Source organism: Budorcas taxicolor, chromosome 12 (genome assembly GCF_023091745.1).
Source record: "Budorcas taxicolor isolate Tak-1 chromosome 12, Takin1.1, whole genome shotgun sequence".
NCBI classification, from domain to species: domain Eukaryota; kingdom Metazoa; phylum Chordata; class Mammalia; order Artiodactyla; family Bovidae; genus Budorcas; species Budorcas taxicolor.
The window spans coordinates 19,275,256-19,296,849 of NC_068921.1; the positions used below are offsets into that span (position 1 = coordinate 19,275,256).

The 21,594-nt window shown below is 43.5% G+C and overlaps 1 protein-coding gene across 4 annotated transcripts in view; it reads right to left on the bottom strand.

Annotated features, from left to right (window-relative positions):
• Positions 1–21,594, bottom strand: part of RCBTB1 (RCC1 and BTB domain containing protein 1) — a 61,346-nt gene that overhangs the window by 38,296 nt on the left and 1,456 nt on the right. For 2 of the 4 annotated variants that reach the window (XM_052650358.1, XM_052650355.1), the window contains exons 2-4: positions 6,400–6,475; positions 6,118–6,287; positions 5,454–5,604 (exon numbers count right to left, since the gene is read on the bottom strand). In XM_052650358.1, coding sequence (XP_052506318.1) covers positions 5,454–5,604; positions 6,118–6,243 — 277 coding nt within the window. In that variant the 5' untranslated portion in view covers positions 6,244–6,287; positions 6,400–6,475. Of the gene's footprint in view, positions 1–5,453; positions 5,605–6,117; positions 6,288–6,399; positions 6,476–21,594 lie in introns of those variants that run through there. The other 2 variants (XM_052650357.1, XM_052650356.1) reach the window with 2 other exon arrangements.

The following is a 21,594-nucleotide window of genomic DNA, read 5'->3' on the forward strand; positions in this document are numbered from 1 at the left end:
GCATACTAAATGAACAATTTCCTGCTTATTTCATATATAACAGCCAAAATGAAAATTAAGTGCTGGGTGGAGCCCTTGACGTTGACTCAAGCTCAGATTTGGGTCAATCTGAGCTTCAGCCATTTTCCTCAAAGCTGCCAAGAAAATTATGCAGGAGCAAAGGAAAGTACCTCTAATACCTCTGAGTCAACTGAGAAAATAGTTAACGTAGGGGAAGGGGAAACCAAGAAACAACCAGAGGCAGGGGGTACAGTGTGCAGGAACTGGCTCATTCTGAGGGCTGATGTCACCGGCTTCCTGAGGAACCTTTACTGACACAGACTGTGCGTGCAACTGATGTAAGGGCTGTGTCTGTGGTTTTCAAGGCTGCAGGCTAGAAGAGCATGTGTGGGTTGAGGCAGGACCCACTGCTCTCTACTGAACCATCACACAAGGCTGTGCGTGACCCAGGAGGTTATTCCCAAGGAAACTGCCAGGGTGGTGAACTGGATAAAAGCCACGGTAGTGTGTTTATCCTGAGAAGACGGATTTCCCAACTCCCCCTATTAATGGCAAATGGAACATTCCAGATGAAGCAGCTGAGATGCAAGCCGTGTGGGACTGTGGCTTTAGGATACCTGGGGTATTCACCTCTGAATACAAAATCAAATAGCTTGAGATGCCTTATCCAATATGCTATCTCAACTTCCCCATATGGATCTTACAGAAAACATGAAAGGAATTATGAAAATGGAGAAAGACAAAGAGAGAGCATCAAGGGACCCAACCCGGCAGAATAAGTCTTCAAGTACCGAGCGGGGTCAATAAGAGGGATGCTGATGGAACTGCAGCCGAGGGATGCCCATGGCACTGTCCCCGTCTGGTGGACCAAAGGGACCCCATGTTGCTCTCCAACACCGAAGGGCCCCAAACAAGTCGACTCTACTTATCCCAGTTTTAAAGGCATTTAAAAAGCTAGAAGGGCGTCCCCGGTGGCTCAGATGGTAAAGAATGTCCATAATACAGGAGACACCTGTATTCAATCCCAATGGGTTCAACGCCTGGGTCGGAAAGATCCCCTGGAGAAGGAAATGGCAACCCACTCCAGTATTCTTGACTGGAGAATCCCATGGACAAAGGAGCCTGGTGGGCTACAGTCCATGGGGTCGCAAAGAGTCAGACACGACTGAGTAACCTTTCACTTTTCAAAAAGCTAGAAGGTAATGATTAAGATAAGAAAATTGATCCGGAATGCCCTGGGGCGAGGATAAGGAAGATGATCAAGATAAACACTGACCTAAAGGCCAGGATCTTCTTGCCCCACCGCTGGCCAGACACCCAAAGGCATAAGCACCTGTGTGGGTGAAACAGCCATGGGGAGAGAGGACCAGCGCACCGTGCTTCCACAGCCTGCGGGTCAAGTCTTAACAGCCAAGCTTAGAATGGGAGGATGCGGAAAGGTAACAGTGGACAGGAGTCAAGTGACAGTCTGGATGGAAACTGGGGTTTTGGAATAGACTCTGTGTGAGGTGGTCCCGTCTCTCTTACCTGAAGGTATTATTGGGTGGATATTAGTTCTGACTGAGGACTGCTTCCCCTACCTAAAATATGAGGCGTGGAAATCCACCCTCAGGCCAGTTTTAACAGGGCGCTGGCTGGGAACCCATAAAACTGCCCGAGCCCAAACAGGTGTTTAAAGAGAGAATACCCCGTGGACAAGAAGAGCTCACCACTGTAATTCAAGCTGGGGCGCTGGGACCAATACACTCGCTGAACGATTGAAGCTTGCCACTGGGGGAAAGGCAGATGGTTTCTGGGGACTAACAGCAGGCTTTTTTAAATCACTTTGGTTGTGTATGACGCTTTGCAACACCATGGACTGTAGACCACCAGGCTCCTCTGTCCATGGGATCTCCAAGGCAAGAATATTGGAGTGGGTTGCCATTCCCTTCTCCACGGGATCTTCCCAACCCAGGGACTGAACCTGCATCTCCTGCCTGGCAGGCGGATTCTTCACCACTAAGCCACCAGGGAAGCCCCATCTGCAAGATTACAAAAGACAGCTGGATCTGAGTGGGGTCCTGCATGAGAGCAGGTATATCTGAGTTAGCAGAGGGTGGCAGCTCTCCCACTGCTGAAAGGTGGGAAGGCACTGACTCAGACATGACCTTGAGAGTATCCGCCACCCGCACTCTGCACCAGGAGCTTACAGCCAACCTGGAGCACCTCCCAGCAGTGACCACTGGGATTTCAAACCAGAAATTTCCCAGATGCTGCTCACCATTTGAGAGGAAATCAGTAGCCTGGGTGGTAACTGAGATTCCCTCAGTGACTGAAGGACATAAAATAATCATGAAACTTGAGATATCCACAACATCTTGGGTGGTGTTGGAAGCACTCTAATAAGGAAGGCAGTACCCAGAGGGTTTCATAATAAAACAGAAATGTTTTACCCAGGGGGGCGTGCTGCTGGGGAGGTGCCTGCCGTATCATGAACCAGGCAGCCTCTGTTCATTGAGGACCAACTCTGGAGCCAGCTGAGAAGCTGCTAGAACCCTCTGCCTTACAGATGTGCCCTATGAAGCTCTAACCAAGCGACCAAGAGCTGCTGGCCTTACAGACGCAGTTCTAAGGCAAATGGACACTCTCCCATTTGGAAAGTGGCCACATTAAAACCAGTGGATGGCAAGACTGACTGAAGGAGGCAAGAACAATCAGCTCAGTGGCTGAACTGCAGGCTGTTTTCCCAGCAGTGATGCAAGAACTGAGCAATCGGAAAAGCCCCCTGTGTTTGGGTCTTTACCAACTCACCGGCTACAGCCAATGGCCTGGCTGTGTGGTCAGGTGGATGGGCAATGGAAACTGAACTGGAAAAGGGATGCCCACATGGGGCATGGCCCTATGCGATCACTCTGGGAATTAAAGAGGCTCATTAAAGTAGGACGTGTCAACGCCCATCACAAGAGGGTGACGGGAACCACCAAGTGACCATCTGGTGCACTCTCTTGGGGTGGCCTCCTGGGGCCATACAATGAGTGTGTGTCAGGGGCTGCAGAGATGCAGAGACAGGTTGCCTCTAGACATCTTCCTCTTGCACCTGAGAGGCACAAAATGCAGGCACAAGAACCATTCTGTCAACAAGAGAGACTACAGGGCTATGGGGAAAATGCCCCCGAACAGAGCTGGCAAGGGGATTACACTGGAACAATGCCAGCAACCCCGGTGGCTGTAAATGGGTCCTACCAGGAAGAGACCCTTTACTCTGGACTGAGCTCTGCCTACCAGGCAGTAGAGGCAAATGCTCAAAACATGATTAAAGGACTGGAATGGAAAAGGCTGTTTTGTTGTTGTTTTGTCTTTTTTGTGCAGACAAGTCAGGGACCAATTGCCTGGGGAAGATAAAGGCGTTTTAACACGGTGTCTCAAAGACTTCTCTCATATCCCTTTCTTGGGAAGCTGCTAGAAAATGTGTCTCACCCACATGAGGGTATAATCCAAGGAGGAAGACATGGGACACAAAATGTAGGTGACTCAGAAGGACAAAGGTGAAGGGACTTCCGAGGATGATGGTGACATGAGGATCTAGGACAACCGGTGTGCAGCAGCTTGGCGTGACCAGTCCCAGCTGGAGCGGGGGGACAGGAAGACCTGGAGCGGCCCGACGGGCTCAGAGGTGCCCAGAAGCAACACTGCGATACAGTGGAGTTCCAGCTCGTGCTAATGACAGATGGGGAGAAAAGTAAGCCCAGGAAAGCAGGTAGCCGTGGAAGAAAGGAGAATGGCTCAGCTGTGAATAACACTTTTCGAGCCCTGGGAATGTGAAAACTGAACAGGGAGACATGGTGACATCACTATACTGACAGGATAAGCAGAGGGAAGGCTAATCAGGCTAATCAGAGAGACTGTAATCCTATCTGCTGTTACAAAAAGTCCAAGGAGAAGGTCTAAAATGAAAATTCAAAACCAACAGCATAAGCATATCAATTTAAAAACATGAGATTAAAAGTCAGAAAAACACACCTGAAGGAGTTAAAAAGGAGTGGTTTTTAAGAGTAAGGATGGGTGAAACTGCGTGCTGGTTTTTACTAAAAGTCATACAACATTTGATGGTTTAAAGTGTTAAATTGTGTTTGAACTATATGACTACTTGAAACAGATACAAAATACACACAAATGTATATATTATACATACATTAAACATGCTATATATCACATATCCCATATATGTTATGTAAAATGTATTACAACAATCAAAAATGAATTAAAAACAAAAAGAAGACTATTACCACAAGAAAATCAGTTACTTATATTTGTGCTTTCTGCTTATTTATATCTTAATTATAACATTCAAGATATTTAAAACTGCAGGATCTGAACTCAAAAAATAATTCCAAAAGTTAACTCTCCCAAGGTCATGCATATGGTTTAATAGTTTGCTCTTGGGGAAAAAAAAAAAAAAACCCGCTTCAGTACTTTATGGTAGGAAGTCAATTGCCACATTAAAAAATTAATGCGTTAGGAAAACATTAAACCATTAGGTCACAATGGATGACAAGCTGAGCCAGCCAGCAAAGCAGCAGCTGCTTGAAAGGGCCCATGTGATGCCAGAAGGCAGGATCACACAACTCAGAGGCGGAATAATCACCTCATTATGCTCTCTTACTCGATACTCATGCTCACATCTGGACCTCACAGCCTGAGGAAGATGCCGAGAACCCAGCTGGATTCCAATGGGAGTCAAAGGCAACTAAAAAGCTCAACACTAAGACCGGTGGTTACACCCAAGGAAGCCGTGATTCCCCAGGCTAGAGGCAGAAAGGCAGAGGCGCAAACACTCCCGTGCACCCTACTGTTTACCCAACAAAAGCTGGAGAGCAGGAACTCATGTGCCCAAACGTGAAGGGCAGAAGCCGGGTTATGCATGGCTGACTCAGGGCGTTCCGGGCGCCCACGGTACAGATCAACAGCCTGGGAAGAACGCGGAGGCCTCTGCTGATCTCGGAGAGGCAGGAAGAACCTACCCCAGCTTTTTTCTATATGGCGGCCACGTGAATGCCAGGAAATGAACTGAGACTTGAATTCAAGATACAGAAATGACACCAGTAAAGCAAAAGCAGGATCACCTGTGTTTTTAAAAATGTACCAAGTAAAACCTGGACGTTGCCACGCTACAACAAAACTCACTGAAAAACTGGGCTGAAGGACCACTTCGTCTGCTGCGGTTCATCTTCCACAACTTTACAGAAGTCGTCTAAAACCTCAGAAGTTTGCTTAAAATGAAAGTCATCCGATGGCTGTTCCAAGGGGAGCCTGAAGTGTTTAATAACTTTCACCTGCTTTACGTACTCCCGCTCAGAAATTAAGAAACGAATCATTCGAAACTCAGTATGTGGCACAGCCCTACCTCCTCTTAGGTTAGAATTAACCGCTCGATCTCCCACAAACAGAAGCCGCTGAACTTGTTGCCACTTTACCTTCCGTGCTGAGAAGAACGTGGGGTCCACTCCCGTAACTAAGGCTCTTAATCTTCTTTCCACATAAGGCGTCCAGCTTTTTGGGTACCAGTGTACTCTGGTTATCTCCAGTTCCTAAACAGTTACTGTAGTTCAGTCCAAATACAAAGACCTGGGAGACAAACAGTTCTGTCTGAGTCACTTGGCCTACAGCTACACAAAGGGTCCCTTCTCCACCCTGAACACAGACGCGCTTCAGCTCAGCTTGACCACTCAGCAGATAGGTAGAGACTGACACGGCTGTTAAAATTCAACAAAATTGCTGCCTACTTAAGTTTTATAGTATTTGGCTGTACCGTGAAACTCAGTGGCATCACTGACTCAATAGAGACGGATGTCAGCAAACTCCGGGAGATGGTGAAGGACAGGGAAGCCTGGTGTGCGGCAGTCCAGGGGGTCGGACATGACTAAGCTACTGAGCAACAAGCAATGAAACTCGAAGGGCAGCAGGGATGACGGGTATTAAATCAAGAAACTGAAGGAAAAGACAAATTACATCAAAGACACACCATCTTTCTGGATTTCAGGTTCTCCTCCTGCCCTCCTTTTTTCTCAGTCTGCACACAGCAGACTCAACCTCCCAGAAAGCTCTAGAAGGAAGCTCTGGGGTTTGGGAGAGGCCCACCTCGTCGCTGTCAGTGACATAGAGCGCTTCGTTGGCTGAGGTGCCGAAGACGCAAGCTTTCCGGATGGACGCGATCTCCTGAGGCGACAGCAGAGTGAAGATGGGCCACTTTCCCACGTCCACCATGACTCTGGCTTCAAGTGATTCCTACAAAGGAGCCGACATCTCTGCTGTAACAAACAGAGAGGGTTCCAGAAGAGATTAAACGGCCACTCGCTGAACCCGAAAAAGACCACGCTGATAAAGAGGAAACAGAAGCTGGTTTCAGATTAAACCACCTACTCTCGGTTGAATGGATGGCTCACGTTCCCCAGCACCGTGTCGAATCCTTCCTCCACCTTCGAAGCTGTGCCTTTTCCTGTAACGAGAAGAACCACTGGCTAGAACCGGCTTGTCTATCATGCCTGCTTACAAGTCAGGGCTCATCGGTCACGAACATGTTTTGCGTGCAATCTGACAGTCTCATCAGGTATTTCTGCCTCCAGGGTAATAAGTTAAAGGTTACAATATTCATTTGTCTAAGAGAGTTAATTCTCATCTCAACTAGGAGAGTGTGAGTGCGTGTGGGTGTGTGTTATAAAAATCAGAATCATTTATCTCTAACTTCCCACTCTCCACTACTGCTCCCAGGATACCCTAAAAGACCCCTGGGTCCCTTGCAGAAAAATTACTGCCCCAGTGAGCCACTGTTTACTGATAGAAATGGAACATCCCTCAACAGCCTGGAATGGAAAATATTAAGAAGCAGTAGCCTAAGATTTACTGGATGAAACCATAAAAGAAAGTACCATACTCAATGCATAATTTATATGACTACCTTTTCTACATATATACAAACCACATTGCATTTCACACAGAGAAATGTTAGATGCACAAGGATAAGCCAATTCACCCTCATCATGGTGTCAGAGCTGATAACTACAGCCTTCAGGCAAGTAGCAATCAGCTTAAAGAGCATCCTATACAAGGTAGAGATATGTACCAATCTCCATAAAACTCTACGTTTGATCTGTTCAAGAAGTTTCACACAAAGAATCTTGGTCATAGCTCCAATTCTCTGAGGGTTCAAAAGTATTTCTAGAAATTCCAGGGGGCTGCACGAAGCACAAAAATCTACCAAGCCTTGCGAGTTTCCATTCTGGCTCTCACTTCTGGAAACTGAAATAGAATCAAAGAGTTGATAGACACATCCAGGGTTTCCTAACGAGGCACAGAACTCTTAATGGTCCTCCCAACTCACTCTCTTCTCAGATGTCTAAAAACAGACACACAAGTCAAGGTCTTTCTTGGCCCCAGCACCTCTGCCAGCAACTATAGGAGAGCCCTGGGTCTTGGGCTTACTTAGCCAGTGCCTCAGTTTCCACCACCCTGGGAGGTTTTGCTCATCAGCACCTGCTTGGATGAGAAGGGTAAGATGCTTGCAATGCCCCAAGGATCACAGAGCATATTCAGTAAGCATTAACCACCACCAGCACAGGCTGGTTCTTATCACTGCACAGTTGGACCCCTGGACTAACATTTGTTCTGAAAAGTGTGCATGAGGGTGTATGTACATGCGCACACACGTGTGTGTGTTGGTGGGAGCACACAAAGGACTTGAGGGAGGGGAAAAACTAACACTTAGGCATGTTAACATTTTTCTGTTCCAGATGGTACAAAAGGATACCGGAAAGTCAGTCTCCCTACAACCCCTCCCTGACCCTCTCTTCAAAGGCAACCGCTACCACAGTCGATTCTACTTCCTTCCAGAGACAGTGCAGACTTACATGGCAGGTGTGGGGGTGTGCGGGTGAAAGCTTCCCCCTTCCCCTTAATAGTACATCTTTGGAATCATTAACACATGTACGTTGTCTCTCTTCAGTGCTTCCACAAGCACATTTCATTATATGAATTTAACAATTCCAATGCCTCCCACCAGAAATAGATAAGTCACTACCAGTCTGTTGCTAACATGAACAACACTGAAACTACTGCTTGCATACGTACATACGTATGCAAGCAGTAAAAAAAAATTCCTAAAAGTGGAACAGCAGGGTCAAAATCTAATAGCTCTTTTACCTTTAACAGCTATTTTAACTTGTCCTCTGCTAAAGCAGTACCTATATATTCATATAAAAGAATCATCCATGTACGGCACCACCCTTCACCTGTACCCTTGCTCACAGTGTATTTTCACGTGTCTCAGCTTTGCTTAAACTTGAATTTCTCTTAGGATGAGTGAGGTTGGGATAATTTTTTTTTTACATAATCACAATCATAGCAACAGCTAACACTTCTTGAGTATTATTGTGTGCCAAATACTGTCCCAAGGTATTTTACATTTATTAATTCATTTAATCCTCACTTGACAGACAAGGAAATGGAGACAAAGGGATTTTAAGAGCTTGCTCAAACTAGTAAGTGTGTGCACCCTTCACCTCTCGGTCTCATATGATTAAGAGACCGGTGTCATCCCACTACATAAAGTCAGTATTTTTTCTACTGGACTCTCATTCTTTTCTTAGTTCCTAATTTAGAAGTGTTCTTTGCATGCTAAGAAGACAGTCTTAAAGGCTTTTAGAAGTAACAGAAAAGATGCCCCCCAAATGGTCTGTCTTGTGCCTCTTACAAAACAAGGGGAGAAAAACACAAGAAGTGAACCAGTGGGGATATCTACAAGGAGGGACGTAAGTTCCAAGAAAATCCAGACACCATTCTTCTAGAACATGAACTAAATCAAAACCTGTACCAAACTGTGTCAAAATTTAATACTTAATGGTAATATACAATTACATTTTAAATGAGGGGGGAATAATTGTATCAGCCAAAAATACAATTCACCACCTTTAAAATTATAACATAAAAGGATATTGCCATTCAAAGTCATACAACTTCCTGACAGCAGTGCAATTATTCTGCAGTCATTAATCAGTTTACAGGCAGCTCTGCCCTAAGGGTTTGGTAATCTGCTAAAAAAGGAAGAAAAAAAAATCAAGCTAATGTGCATAATGATAGCTCATCATACGAACTGAGTTTATGCATGCTAAATTACTTGAAGCTTTATGAGATGCTGCTCCAAATGCTGGTAATTTGAGAGTCAATAAAAAAGTCAAAGCATATATCTTCCATGCCCACACTCCTCAGAAAAGCAGAAAGCATTACCAAATAACCCTGGCCTGGTGGAAAGGACTGGAGCCCTGAGGCCTGGGTTTTAGTCCCAGGTTTGCTTTTAATCAATCCATGGGATGTGATAACCGTCCTAAGCCTGGGTTTTCCAAAAAGCTGCTCTGCAAAAATCTACAGTTCAAGACGCAAAGAATAAGCTCCAGGGATTTCTGAACACAAAGGCAGCGACACTAGCCAAGCAAGCGATTTACTCCTGGTAATGAAACCAGCCAGAGCAGGAAGTCAGAAACGAAAAGGATCAAGGACCTGCTCTGTGCTAGGTAGCTTCACAGACATTATTTCATTTAATCTCCATAATAGCCTCACAAGGAAGACACCATAATCCACGCTTACCAGGTAATGAAAGAGGTTCAAAGGTGAAATGACTTCCCCAGGTCACGGGGCAGTCAGGGGCAGTCAGGATTCAACACCCACTCCTGAGACTCTTCTTACAGAGAACATCAGTCCTTCAAGGGCTGAACTGCTCCCAACACGGCTTCCTTCTGTCTTTACCTTGTCTCAGACACGTACACCAGCATCTTTTCAAAATGCCTCAAATATAAAAGAAATTTACCTCCAAAAAAAAAAAAAAAATCCATTCCCCAATTCCCCAAAATGCCTCTGTCTGAATTTACCCGGTTAAACCTTGGGAATGTCATTGGCACCTTCATTCTCCCAAAAACCACTGAGAAGGCAGGCCCTGAAGACTACATGTATCCTTCATCCTCAGAGAGGTCACAAGAGCATGTGGCACAAAGTATACCCTTGGGTTGTGGACTAAGGCACGGAGTGGGTCTTCATCAGACTAGACTCAACCTGGCCAACTGATAACATGAACAGGGGATCTTCAGAACAGAAGCAAGGTTCTCTAAGAGCTCTGTGGAGCCATCAAAACCCAGGACTTGTCCTGTGCTGCCCATGAGACAGATCAGTCCTGAGCCTGGGCTCGTGGTGTGCCTTTACTGAGGCAGCGCAATGCAAATGTAAATACCACCAGAATGTTCTGATTAGCTCAGAATGACCGCCGCCATCATTAATTAGTTTACTGTGGTGAGACACTGAATTACTCTTCTTCCTGGGGGCAGTGGTATCTTTGCTGGTTATTAAGAATATCATACTAAGAAGCGTAATTCTATCAACTTCAAAGACTTAACATTCCACCCTTTATCACAAAATTATAAAAGTGCTAATCCAAAAAGCCAAAGCAGGCAGGATCACTAAAAATTAACCACTTAACCTTTTATGAAACCTGTATCAGACATACCAGGTGGCGCTAGTGGTGAAGAACCTGCCTGCCAATGCAGGAGACTAAGAGACACGGGTTCGATCCCTGGGTCAGAAGATCCCCTGGAGGAGGGCAGGGCAAACCACTCCAATCTTCTTGCCTGGAGAATCCCATGGGCAGAGGAGCCTGATGGGCTACAATCCACAGGGTTGCAAAGAGTCAGACACAACTGAAGCGACTTAGCACCCAGGCACTTATCAGACTGAAGAACCCTGTGACTTTCAATGACTGGGAAATACAAGGATCCATCACAGGAAAAGTGGAATTAGTTAGGACAATGCTGATGTCCTGTGATATCTACTAACTGTGCCTAAATGTGAAGCAAAGGTATTAACAGTTTTTATCTAACTGTATGGATTTCACTGTAGAGGAACATAAACATAGTTTAACTACGTTTCCTTTAAGTCATCACTCCGGAGTTGTCAAAAACAAATTAAACACTTCAAATAGCAACTTGTGAAGTTATTCTACCAATGAATGGACTGAAGATGTGCAACTAATAGGGAAGAATCTTCACACCTGTTAGGTTCACTAGGTCCACTCAACCTAAGCCACCCTGGATAGGAATGTACCTTGCTAAGTATTCAGCGGTGATTAGCCAGGGTGTCCTTTTTGCCTTTTTATACTGTCCATGGGATTCTCCAGGCAAGAATATTAGAGTGGGTTGCCATTACCTCCTCCTTGTCTATGACAAACCTAAACAGCATATTAAAAAGCAGAAATATCACTTTGCTGACAAAGGTCCGTCTAGTCAAAGCTATCATTTTTTCCAGTAATCATATACAGATGTGACAGCTGGACCATAAAGAAGGCTGAGCACTGAAGAATTGATGCTTTCGAACTGTGGTGCTGGAGAAGACTCGAGTCCCTTGGACTGCAAGGAGAGCAAACCAGTCAATCCTAAAGGAAATCAATCCTGAATATTCACTGGCAGGACTGAGGCTGAAGTGCCAACACTTTGGCCACCTGATGCGCAAAGAACCCACTCACTGGAAAAGACCCTGATGCCGGGAAAGATTGAAGACAAAAGGAGAAGGGGGTGACAGGATGAGATGGTTAGACAGCATCACTGACTCAATGGACATGAATCTGAGCAAACTCTGGGACAGTGGAGGAGCCTGGTGTGCTGCAGTCCGTGAGGTCTCAAAAGAGTCGGACACAACTTAGCGACTGAACAACAACCGTGACAAGCAGGTATCTTAAGGCTGATAGCCCAGTGCTTTTCTGCCCGACATCAGTGTGCACTCAGGGAAGATGCTAACAAAAGCTAAACTATGCGCTCATTTCCAAAACAAACCAGGAAACCCACAAAAACCAAAAGCACTCTGGAAGACTTAGGTATATAATAAAACAATATGTACCATGTGAATACAATTTTAAGTATAATGTATACAGAAAAAGAATATAATTTTTTAAGTATCATATGTAATGTACTTCTCTGGAAAGATAGAGGTGATTTTTTTTTTTGTTTTTTGCTTAACTATATTCCAAGTTTCTGTAATACATATTTTGTGATAAAAAATAAACAAGCATTTTAAATGAAAATAATAGTTATCTTAACTATGTTTATCCTCCTAATCTGTTACAAGTTTTAAGAGATATTTATTTGTACCTTCAATTCACTACCTAGGAGGACAGAATGCTTCTGGCAAATCTGTAAAATGAATTTCTAATATAAACTTAAGTGTAGAAGGTGTGAATGTGAAACGGTACAGCCAACGTGAGTTTGAGTAGGCTCCAGGAGTTGGTGGTGGGCAGGGAGGCCTGGCGTGCTGCAGTCCATGGGGTCGCAGAGTCAGACACAAATGAGCGACTGAACTGAACAGCCAACACGGAAAACATTATGAAAGTTCCTCAAAAAAAATCAGACACAAAATTACCATGTGATTTAGCAGCAACCCCACTGTTAGTGTATACCCCGAATATTTGAAAGCAGGGTCGCAGGCAGCTGTACACTAATGTTCAAAGCAACATTATTCACAACAACCAAAGGAAAATTCAAATGTCTATCAACAGATGAATGGATAGACAAAATATGCACCCACTGGAATGAATAAACATGGATGCAATGGAATGTTATGCAGCCTTGAAATGAAATACTAACACACAATAAGGATGAACCCTTAAGACATTATGCTAAGTAAAACAGGCTAGACACAAAAGAATAAACACTGTATGTGTCCACGTACATGAGATACCTAGAGTACTCAAATTCACAGAGACAGAGAGTAGAAAGAGGTTGCCAGGGCCTGGGGGAGGTGGGAATAGGGTGTTAGTAAATAGGGTACAGAATTTCAGTAGAGATGACGAGAAAATTCTGGACATTGAGAGTGGGGACACTGGCATGACCATGTGAACGACTTAATGTCATTAAACTGTATACTCAGAAATGGTTTTAAAATGGTAAATTTAACGTTATGCATGTTTTAACCACAATTTTTAAAAATCAAAGAAAGGTCCCACGGGCTTTTATCAAGCCTGTATTAATAACCTCAAGCATGTATTTTTAAAAGTTAAATGTAGAAGAGTTTCAGAACTGAAAAATAATTTAGGAAAAGTATAGTCATAATTCTGTCTCAGGAAAGCAAACTCAGATTAGGGAAATTCTGAATGGAACATTTCTACTCATAAAAGAAATACAACCTTCTTAGAACTTTCCAGTACATACAGCATTTCAAACTAGACCAAACTAATTGCTATGATGAACAGGTCCTTCCAGGACTTGATTGATAATCATAAAGAATGAGCTGTAATTAGCATGCCCGTTATGCTAAACAGTTACTCATGAAGTTCAACAAGACAGTGATTTTTTTGGCAACATTATTTTTAGCCATTATTTTATTTAGGAAATACGTTCTCATAAATAGCACTGATACGTGCAGAATGAATTATCATTCACTGTACATTAATAGGTGAATCAATGTTTTGTTTTGTTTTCTTGGCTACATGGATATAAAATAAACATGAAAAAACAAAAAAGACAAATGGAAGCAGAGATTAGAAAAGAGTTAAACCCTCTCAAGGGCTTCCTCTATGGTTCAGCTGGTAAAGAATCCGCCTTCAATGTGGAAGACCTGGGTTTGATCCAGGTCTTGGACTGGGAAGATCCCCTGGAGAAGGGAAAGGCTGCCCACTCCAGTATTCTGGCCTGGAGAATTTCAAGGACTTTACAGTCCCTGGGGTCACAAAGAATCGAACACGACCAAGCGACTTTCACTTTCACACTCTCAAAGGATAATATGCCAACCCACTCAGATCTCTGTATTCTCTCTGCCACTAGAAAACACATCCTTAAAAAAAAATAATATACATCCCGTGTTGCCAGGGACTGACTCTGTATGCACTAGTACCACAGATCTGTATCACATTCCCTGGGCTGGCTTTTCCTGGCAACTGGCACTGCCCCTCAGAGTTGGTGGCATGGGGAAGAAAAGGTTGTTTCATTGTACTCTCTGAAAGCAAATTCAATCAAGAGGACAGACACAGACCTTCCAATTACAGAAACCTGCATTAGACCTGGAGACTGAGGGGTGCGCAGCAGCCCATCTGATTCCCCTAAGAGCACATCTGTTTTCCTTTCCCCTAAGAACTGAGTGTTAAGGGAGGGTGCAGGGAAGGCATTGTTTTACTGATCTAGCAAAAATATATTTGAAAATGTTTAGTATTTTTAAAAAACAGGAAATGGAGGAAAATAATACAGGAAAACTTTCATCTGATCAAATAATGGTCTCAATACTAAACGATACCAGAAACTTGGGGTTGCCTTGTAAGCCAGCCCTTGGCGTCCACAGAGACCTCAACCCCTGAACTCTACTCAGATGTATTTGGCACAAAAGAGACTGATGTCACCGATGGGACTTCACCCCCACAACCCATCTTCTGCTCACCCGAAACCTTCCTAAGGAAAAGAGATGGTAAGAGTGAGACACCAGCAGAACTGGGCAGCTCCCAGACTCTGACTCCCCTGGCTGGCGTCATCCTCCAGGCATGAAGTGAGATTGCATCACTCTTTATCACGGAAGCTGACATCTCACAGGAAACAGGAAGGACTCTGAGCATTGGAACAATCCGTCTAAAATGGCCTATGTGTTCCGCACCATACCAGCCATAGCCAGGTTTAGACGACATCCAGAAATAGTCATGGCAAATATGAAAAATGATTTTTTTATTGAAAAATCTTTACAGCACTTATATATAAACTGAAGATCCCTAGTAAAGGTTTCTCTCTTTTCATAAACTGGATGGGTGATGATTTTAATTATCAGTTTAGTTGCTAGGCCATCTTAAAATAGGGATTTATTTATAGTTAATGAGCTATTGATAAAGTCTACGATGTCTTACAAGAAAGCACTACCATTTGATAATGTCAACAAAATGATAATATATATTCATTCTTCTGACCCCACATACCAATAATGCTGGGGAAAAGCATAAAGCGATACAATTATGACCCCTGTCTCTGAGAAACTTTAGGACTAACGGAAAGTCAACCCTAGTAAGTAGAAAGCTAAAATGCAAATACAAGTGGAATAACTAAGTAAGCAATGAGACAAACACGCCAACACAGGCCAGGTGATACCTGTAAATGGAAAAAAAATTATGTGCACAGCAGTTACAACTATATAAAAATTACATCTCCCAGAAACCGGTTATATGAAGTTCCAGAAGTCAAATTCTCTCCAGCGTATGACAATATGAAAGCATTTCCTCGGTGGAGCTCATCCAGGTTTCCTGCACGAACAAGTGTTTCTTTATAGCCTCCTTTTGTCACCCGTGTAAGTTCCCATTTGAACACAAAAGATTTAGAGCATGGCCATCTTTCCCTATTTTGGAGTACATTATATTTCAATTCTAGGAAGACTTTCAAACAGGAATTCTAGGGCTTGGGGTAAACTTTTCTGAAGCACAATTTTATAACTTGTTGTGTCTTGTATCTATGCTACAACACAAGCAATTCAAAAAACCTCTGAAGTTACAGAAGAGCCGCATGTTACTCTTACTATTTTCTTCCACACTTATTCTGATGAGCTTTTTGAGACCCAGCAGATGCTACAACACTGATCTCGACACCAAATGTATTTCCCAGCTCCAGACAAGCCTCCAGAGAATGAGCTCAAAAATCTTTTAAATATAAAAACACTTTTTTATACTGTTAGGTTAATCATGTTTCCATCATGGCTTGCAATTGTAATTATCTTTTATTTTTTTGTCTGGCTATTAATTGATGAAAACTGGTAAATATCTTTTACTTCTGTGAAAAAAAAAAGTTACTTAAAATCATTTAATACACATAAGAAACATTAATAATTACCTTTCCCAGGTGCCTTGATCCTGGGAAAGAAAGGGCACTGGCTAAAAAATTCAAGTCAAATTAATAAGAAATTAAAAACAATTATAAAATAATAAATTGGTATTCTTTTTTACTACTTCACCCTTTAAAAAAATACACTTTAAAACTGTTTCATCTATTCTGATATAAATCTTGCAAAGTAGCAAAGTTTCAGAGACTGGCTGAGACACTGATGCTGAAACAGCTGGAGCAACTGCTGTTCACTTCTCTTTTCTGCAGTATTACTACTGTATGGCAAGAATGAAAATTGGAGAGAGAAATGGCAACTTACTCCAGTATCCTTGGCTGGGAAAACCCATGGACAGAGGAGCCTGGTGGCTTACAGTCCATGGGGTCTCCAAGAGTCGGACACAACTAAGCGACTCTCACTCACTCAAGGATGAAAGAGTAAGAAAGAATGCCCCGAATACTTGATAAATTCCACAAAGACTATGGGACCCTAAGAATGAAGTGTTCTCCAAAGGAGTTTCTGCCATCCCTCATCAAGACGCCTCTGTGCAAGGGACAAGGTAACCCTCCTACCTTCACTGAAGGGCCACATGACTGATCTCTTGCAATTTCCTAACACATACTGCGATTCCCTTTGGCCTCATCAGCTTCATTCAAGTCCATTACTCATTGAAGAAGACAACTGTTACTTCTCACCCAACAGGTTACCTGATTTGAAGTTCAATGTGCAATAATGGCCTCAGAAAGCGGTTCTTAAGCTTCATCCTCCAAGAGGCTGCATTCCTGTCATTGCACAGAAGCTTGAGGCAATCAATTCTAGGACACCTGGGAATCTGACAGCCCATTCATTGTAAGTGAAGAAATCATTCTACAGAAGCCACATGCTCAGGTTAGCAAAGCAAACCACCTAAGTGGACACAGCACTAGCAACAAAAGAGGATAACTTCAGGGTTGTGAAGTTATGCTGCTTTTAGGACATACTTTTATTTTCAAAAGGAAACAGAAAAGAAATCTCCATGACTACAAATAATTTTTTTCTACACTTCTATTCTTTGTTGCATCAAGCATGCAGATTTAGCAAAATAGGCCACATAAAAATAGACAAGTGCATAGTTAAAGAAATGGATGGGCCCAAGTTCAAATCTATCTCTGGTGTCATGAACCTCTCCTCCTGGGACATCTCTAAAATGATTTCACCTACTACTCTCCACTGCATGAAGAGTATCCCTGTGCCCTGTGATGGCCTAAAGCCAAACTACAATTCCAGCAATGGATGGGCAGAAGCACACTCTATTCACTCTGGAAGTGTTTACTGGATGTCCTCTAGGTAAACAAGACACAGAGCCAATCTCGCCCCCAGCAGAACTTCATGGAATCGGGGTGGCAGGGGGGGCGGTTTCGAGGCACAGAAATAGATGCTAACCACAGCGTGGCCACGCTTGCTGCAAAAAGCTTGTTGCTATTCAGTCGACCCCATGGACTGCAGCATGCCAGGCTTCCCTGTCCTTCACCAACTCCCAGAGCTCGCTTGAACTAATATCCATCGAGTTGGTGATGCCATCCAACCATCTCATCCTCTGTCATCCCCTTCTCCTCCTGCCCTCAATCTTTCCAGGCATCAGCATCTTTTCCAATGAGTCGGCTCTTCGCATAGGGTGGCCGAAAAGCTTAGTTTATCCAAAAGGCAACAAGTAACTACCAAAAGAACTTAAGCACGGAAGTGGCATGATCAGATGTGCGTCTGTGAAGGAAAGTTCGACAGAATGCAGAGACTAGATGGGGATGACGAAGGAGACACACCCAGGGCCTAAGGTGGCTGCGGTAACCAGAGAAGAAAGAATGGACGTCTATGCCAGGTAAACAGAAGTGGAGAAGACAACCCAGAGACAAATTTAAAAGCATTCTGTAACTGACTGAACGGGAGGAGGAGGCGACACAAGGGAAAGGAAGAGCCAAGGCTCACACTCAGACGCTCGGCTCAGGCAGTGAGGGATCCTTAACAACCACTCATGATGGGAGCGAACACAGCAAGTTTCAGGGGGAGATGAGGAATTCTACTCTGGGCATTTTAGCTACCTGTGGGATATCAAAGTGGGTGTGTAGAATACAGATTTATAAATCTGAAGATCAAGAAAGAGAGCTGTACAGATATGTACCCAAATGTATGACCAAATCACTGTGCCGTACACCTGAAGCTAACACTGCAAATCAACTCTAGTTCAAAGAATAACAATAATAATTTTAAAAAGCAAGAGATCTGTATTGGAGACTTGGAAATCTGGCATGAGATCACTCAGGAAAAAGCGTGTGGAGTAAGAAGAGAAGAGGGTCTTGGACAAAACTCAAAGGAACTCCAACAGGAAAGGGACAAGCAGGGCTTCATGACAGAGGCGGGAGGAAGAGGCAGCGCGGGAAGAAAACCAAGAGGAGAGTGTCACAGGAGCCTAGGGACACAAGAGGCAGTGTCTGGGTCAAATGCTGCTGAGAGACCAGACAAAGTGAGGACTGAGAAAGGTCTGTTGGGTTTACCAAAAATTACTGGCAACTGTAAGAAGCCTCAGGGAGGCCATGGGTGAATAAGGCCAGGTTGCAATGGTTTGAGAGCGTGTAAAAGGTGAAGGACAGATCTGATGAAAAGGAATTTAAAAGGCTGGAGGTAATTTCCTTCTTTATTGTTCTCTCTTGGCTGCTGAGAGTCTGCATTTTGCAGTTCCACCAGCAACGTAGGGGGTTCCAGTTTCTCCATCTTATTGTCTGTCTCTGCCATTATAATCACCCTAGTGGGTGTGAGGTAGTATCTCATTGTGGGTTTGACTTGCATCTGAGAGCATTCTCTTTCATAAATTCTCCCTGTGAACGAAGAGGGAAGGCTTTCGGCTGAGAGTAAGAGGGGACGTAGCAACAAAAGATGGAGCGAACCAATAAAAAATAAGGGGAGGACCTCCCTGGAGGTCCAGTGCTTAAGACCTCACCTTCCAATGCATGGGGTGCAGGTTTGATCCCTGGCCAGGGACCTAAGGTCCCACATGCCTCATGGCCAAAAAACCAAAACATAAAACAGAATCAATACTGTAACAAATTCAATAAAGACTTAATTAAAAAAAAAAAAAGTCTACATCAAAAAAATAAAAAATAAAAAAAAGAGGTGGGGGGAGACTGAAGTAGCCACCAGTAAGGATGGGGAAGAACACTGACCAGGGAAACCTAAAAAGATGTTATACGGAGTCCAGCAGAGGTGGAGACTATCAGTCTATAAAAGCACTCACCTGATCTCCAATGAGATTTTCTTCTCCAGAAAAGAGGGTTTTTTGGATTTTTTTTTTTAACTGAACCAGAATTAGAATGAAAAGCTCCTTAGATGATTTTTTTTTTTCATTTAAAGACAATAAGGGGACTTCCCTGGTGGCCCAGTGGCTAAGACTTCCCAATCCCAGGGCAGAGGGCTGGTGTTCCATCCCTGGTCAGGGGACTATTAACAGATTCCATGTGCCACACAACTAAGATCCTGTATGCCAAGACTAAGAACTTGCATGGCCAAATAAATAAATAATTATTTTAAAAGGCAGTAAGAACTGCCCCTGAAAAATCCATCAGTGGATTTTTGAAGTCCTATATCATATTCATTAGAAATGACAGCTTGCATACAATTCACTCTCCTTGACAGCAAAGCACTTCCCAGACTTGTGTTCACTGTAGCAGATCTTACATCTGCACTTAGGACTACAATCATGAGGATGCTACGTTCATCAGTGGCAAACTTTAAGGAACACCACACATCCAACACCTCAACAATAGGCAATTCCTCTAAAACATGTCAGACACTGCTATCACCAAGTGTTAACTTAAGACTGATCATAAATACAAATAATAACCAATTACACAAAAGAAACTGTCTTCTGACTTAACCATCTCCTTAATCTAGGAGAGTACAAGATACAGCCAGCCAGGTGCTATGCTGTGCCTAGTGGCTCAGTTGTGTCCGACTCTTTTTGACCCCATGGACTGTAGCCCACCGGGCTCCTCTGTCCATGGGAATTCTCCAGGCAAGAATACTGGAGTGGGTAGCCTATCCCTTCTCCAGGGGATCTTCCCAACCCAGAAATTCAACCAGATCTCCTGCACTGCAGGTGGATTCTTTACCAGCTGAGCAACCAGGGAAGCCCAGACATAGCCATAGTCTTCATTAAACTGTACTTAATTCAACTAGTGCATCCCTATGTAATATGAAATAAAGATGTAATTAATTGAGAGACTTATCTTTAAAGCATGCCCCTGAGTATGTTGACCACAGTCTTGTGCTCACGGATTCCATCTTGGGACAGCTTTATATGCAAACCGGATTCATACCCAGGGTTTCACTGCACAAGGTGCTACGCTGTTTCAGTTATCTGTTGCTGAGTAACATGCCATCCCAAAACTCGGTGGCTTAAAACAACAGCAATTTGTTATTTCACTCAATGCTGTGTTTTAAGTGGGCTCAGCTGGGATCGCAGGCACTGGGCGCTTAAGCAGGGTTGAAACAGGCCAGGCCTTGTTCACATAAACCTTCTCAGGTGGTCTTTCTCCACCTAGTCTAGCTCAAGCCTCTATACCAGCTGTTGGCCCCCAAGAGAGGAAATGCTCAAGCTGCCAGGCTCTTAAGGACTATGTCCAGAACTGACTCACAGCACTTCCACCACGTTTACTGGTTAAAGTGAGTGACGTGGAAAGCCTAGGTTCAGAGGGAGCAGAAACAGACTCCATCTCTTGAGGGGAGGAGGGGCGATAATGGAGGGATGGGATAAATTGCTGGCAGTCACCTCTGAACACTCTTCCACAGCTGTAGACAGTATTACTGAACATTTTCAAGATACCACTTGAATTCAGGATTGAAGCATTAGAGAGGGTACAGACTTTATCTATTTCCAAAACTCAAACTTTTTCTTAAGCATCAAAAAGAATATTGGGGCAAAAATATTCTTTTTTCCCCCCTGGGATGCTAAGCTCACAAACGCTATGGAATCTTCTCTTCTGGGACTGTGGGATGGAGACAGACCATCAGACTTCAGGAATGGTCCAAGTATAATCTTTCCTAGATCCGATTCATCATTTTCTGAAGTCATTTCACAACTTACAATATATTACGTATGCAGGGGTACAGTCTCATTTTTAAAAAACATATCTATACTAAATATATATATAAAGAGAGGTCTCCCCAGCTATTTTAACTCTTTCTATCCAAACTCAAGAATCAAATAGATTTGGCTAAGTGCTTTAATACTCAAACTTGCTACTGGCTCTTCTAGGTTCAGCAATGGACTAGATTTGAGTATCACAGTACCTTTTACAATATGAAATCTCACTATCTGAACACAGCAATCCAGTATACCTGTTTTTAAAAAGAACTTATAAGGGGATATATGTATACATAGAGCTGATTCACTTTGCTGTATGGTAGAAACTAACACCACATTGTAAAGCAACTAGACTTCAAAAAAAGTTTGTTTTTTTTTTAAAAAGGGCTTACACACAAAATATTAACTTGTCCTCTTTAGATGATATAAATTACAGGTGATGTACATTCTTCCTTAATGTCTGCCTGCACTTGACATTCCTTGAGGGTCCAAACCTTGTTTTCCATGCCTGTCTTACTGTTCAATGCAGTACACACAGAAGGAACAGCGTAATAATGATAATAAAGGTCTTTCACATCCCTTCTGTTTCATTTTCCCCACTCTGACTTTCAGATAAAGGAAGACACAGTCTTGGA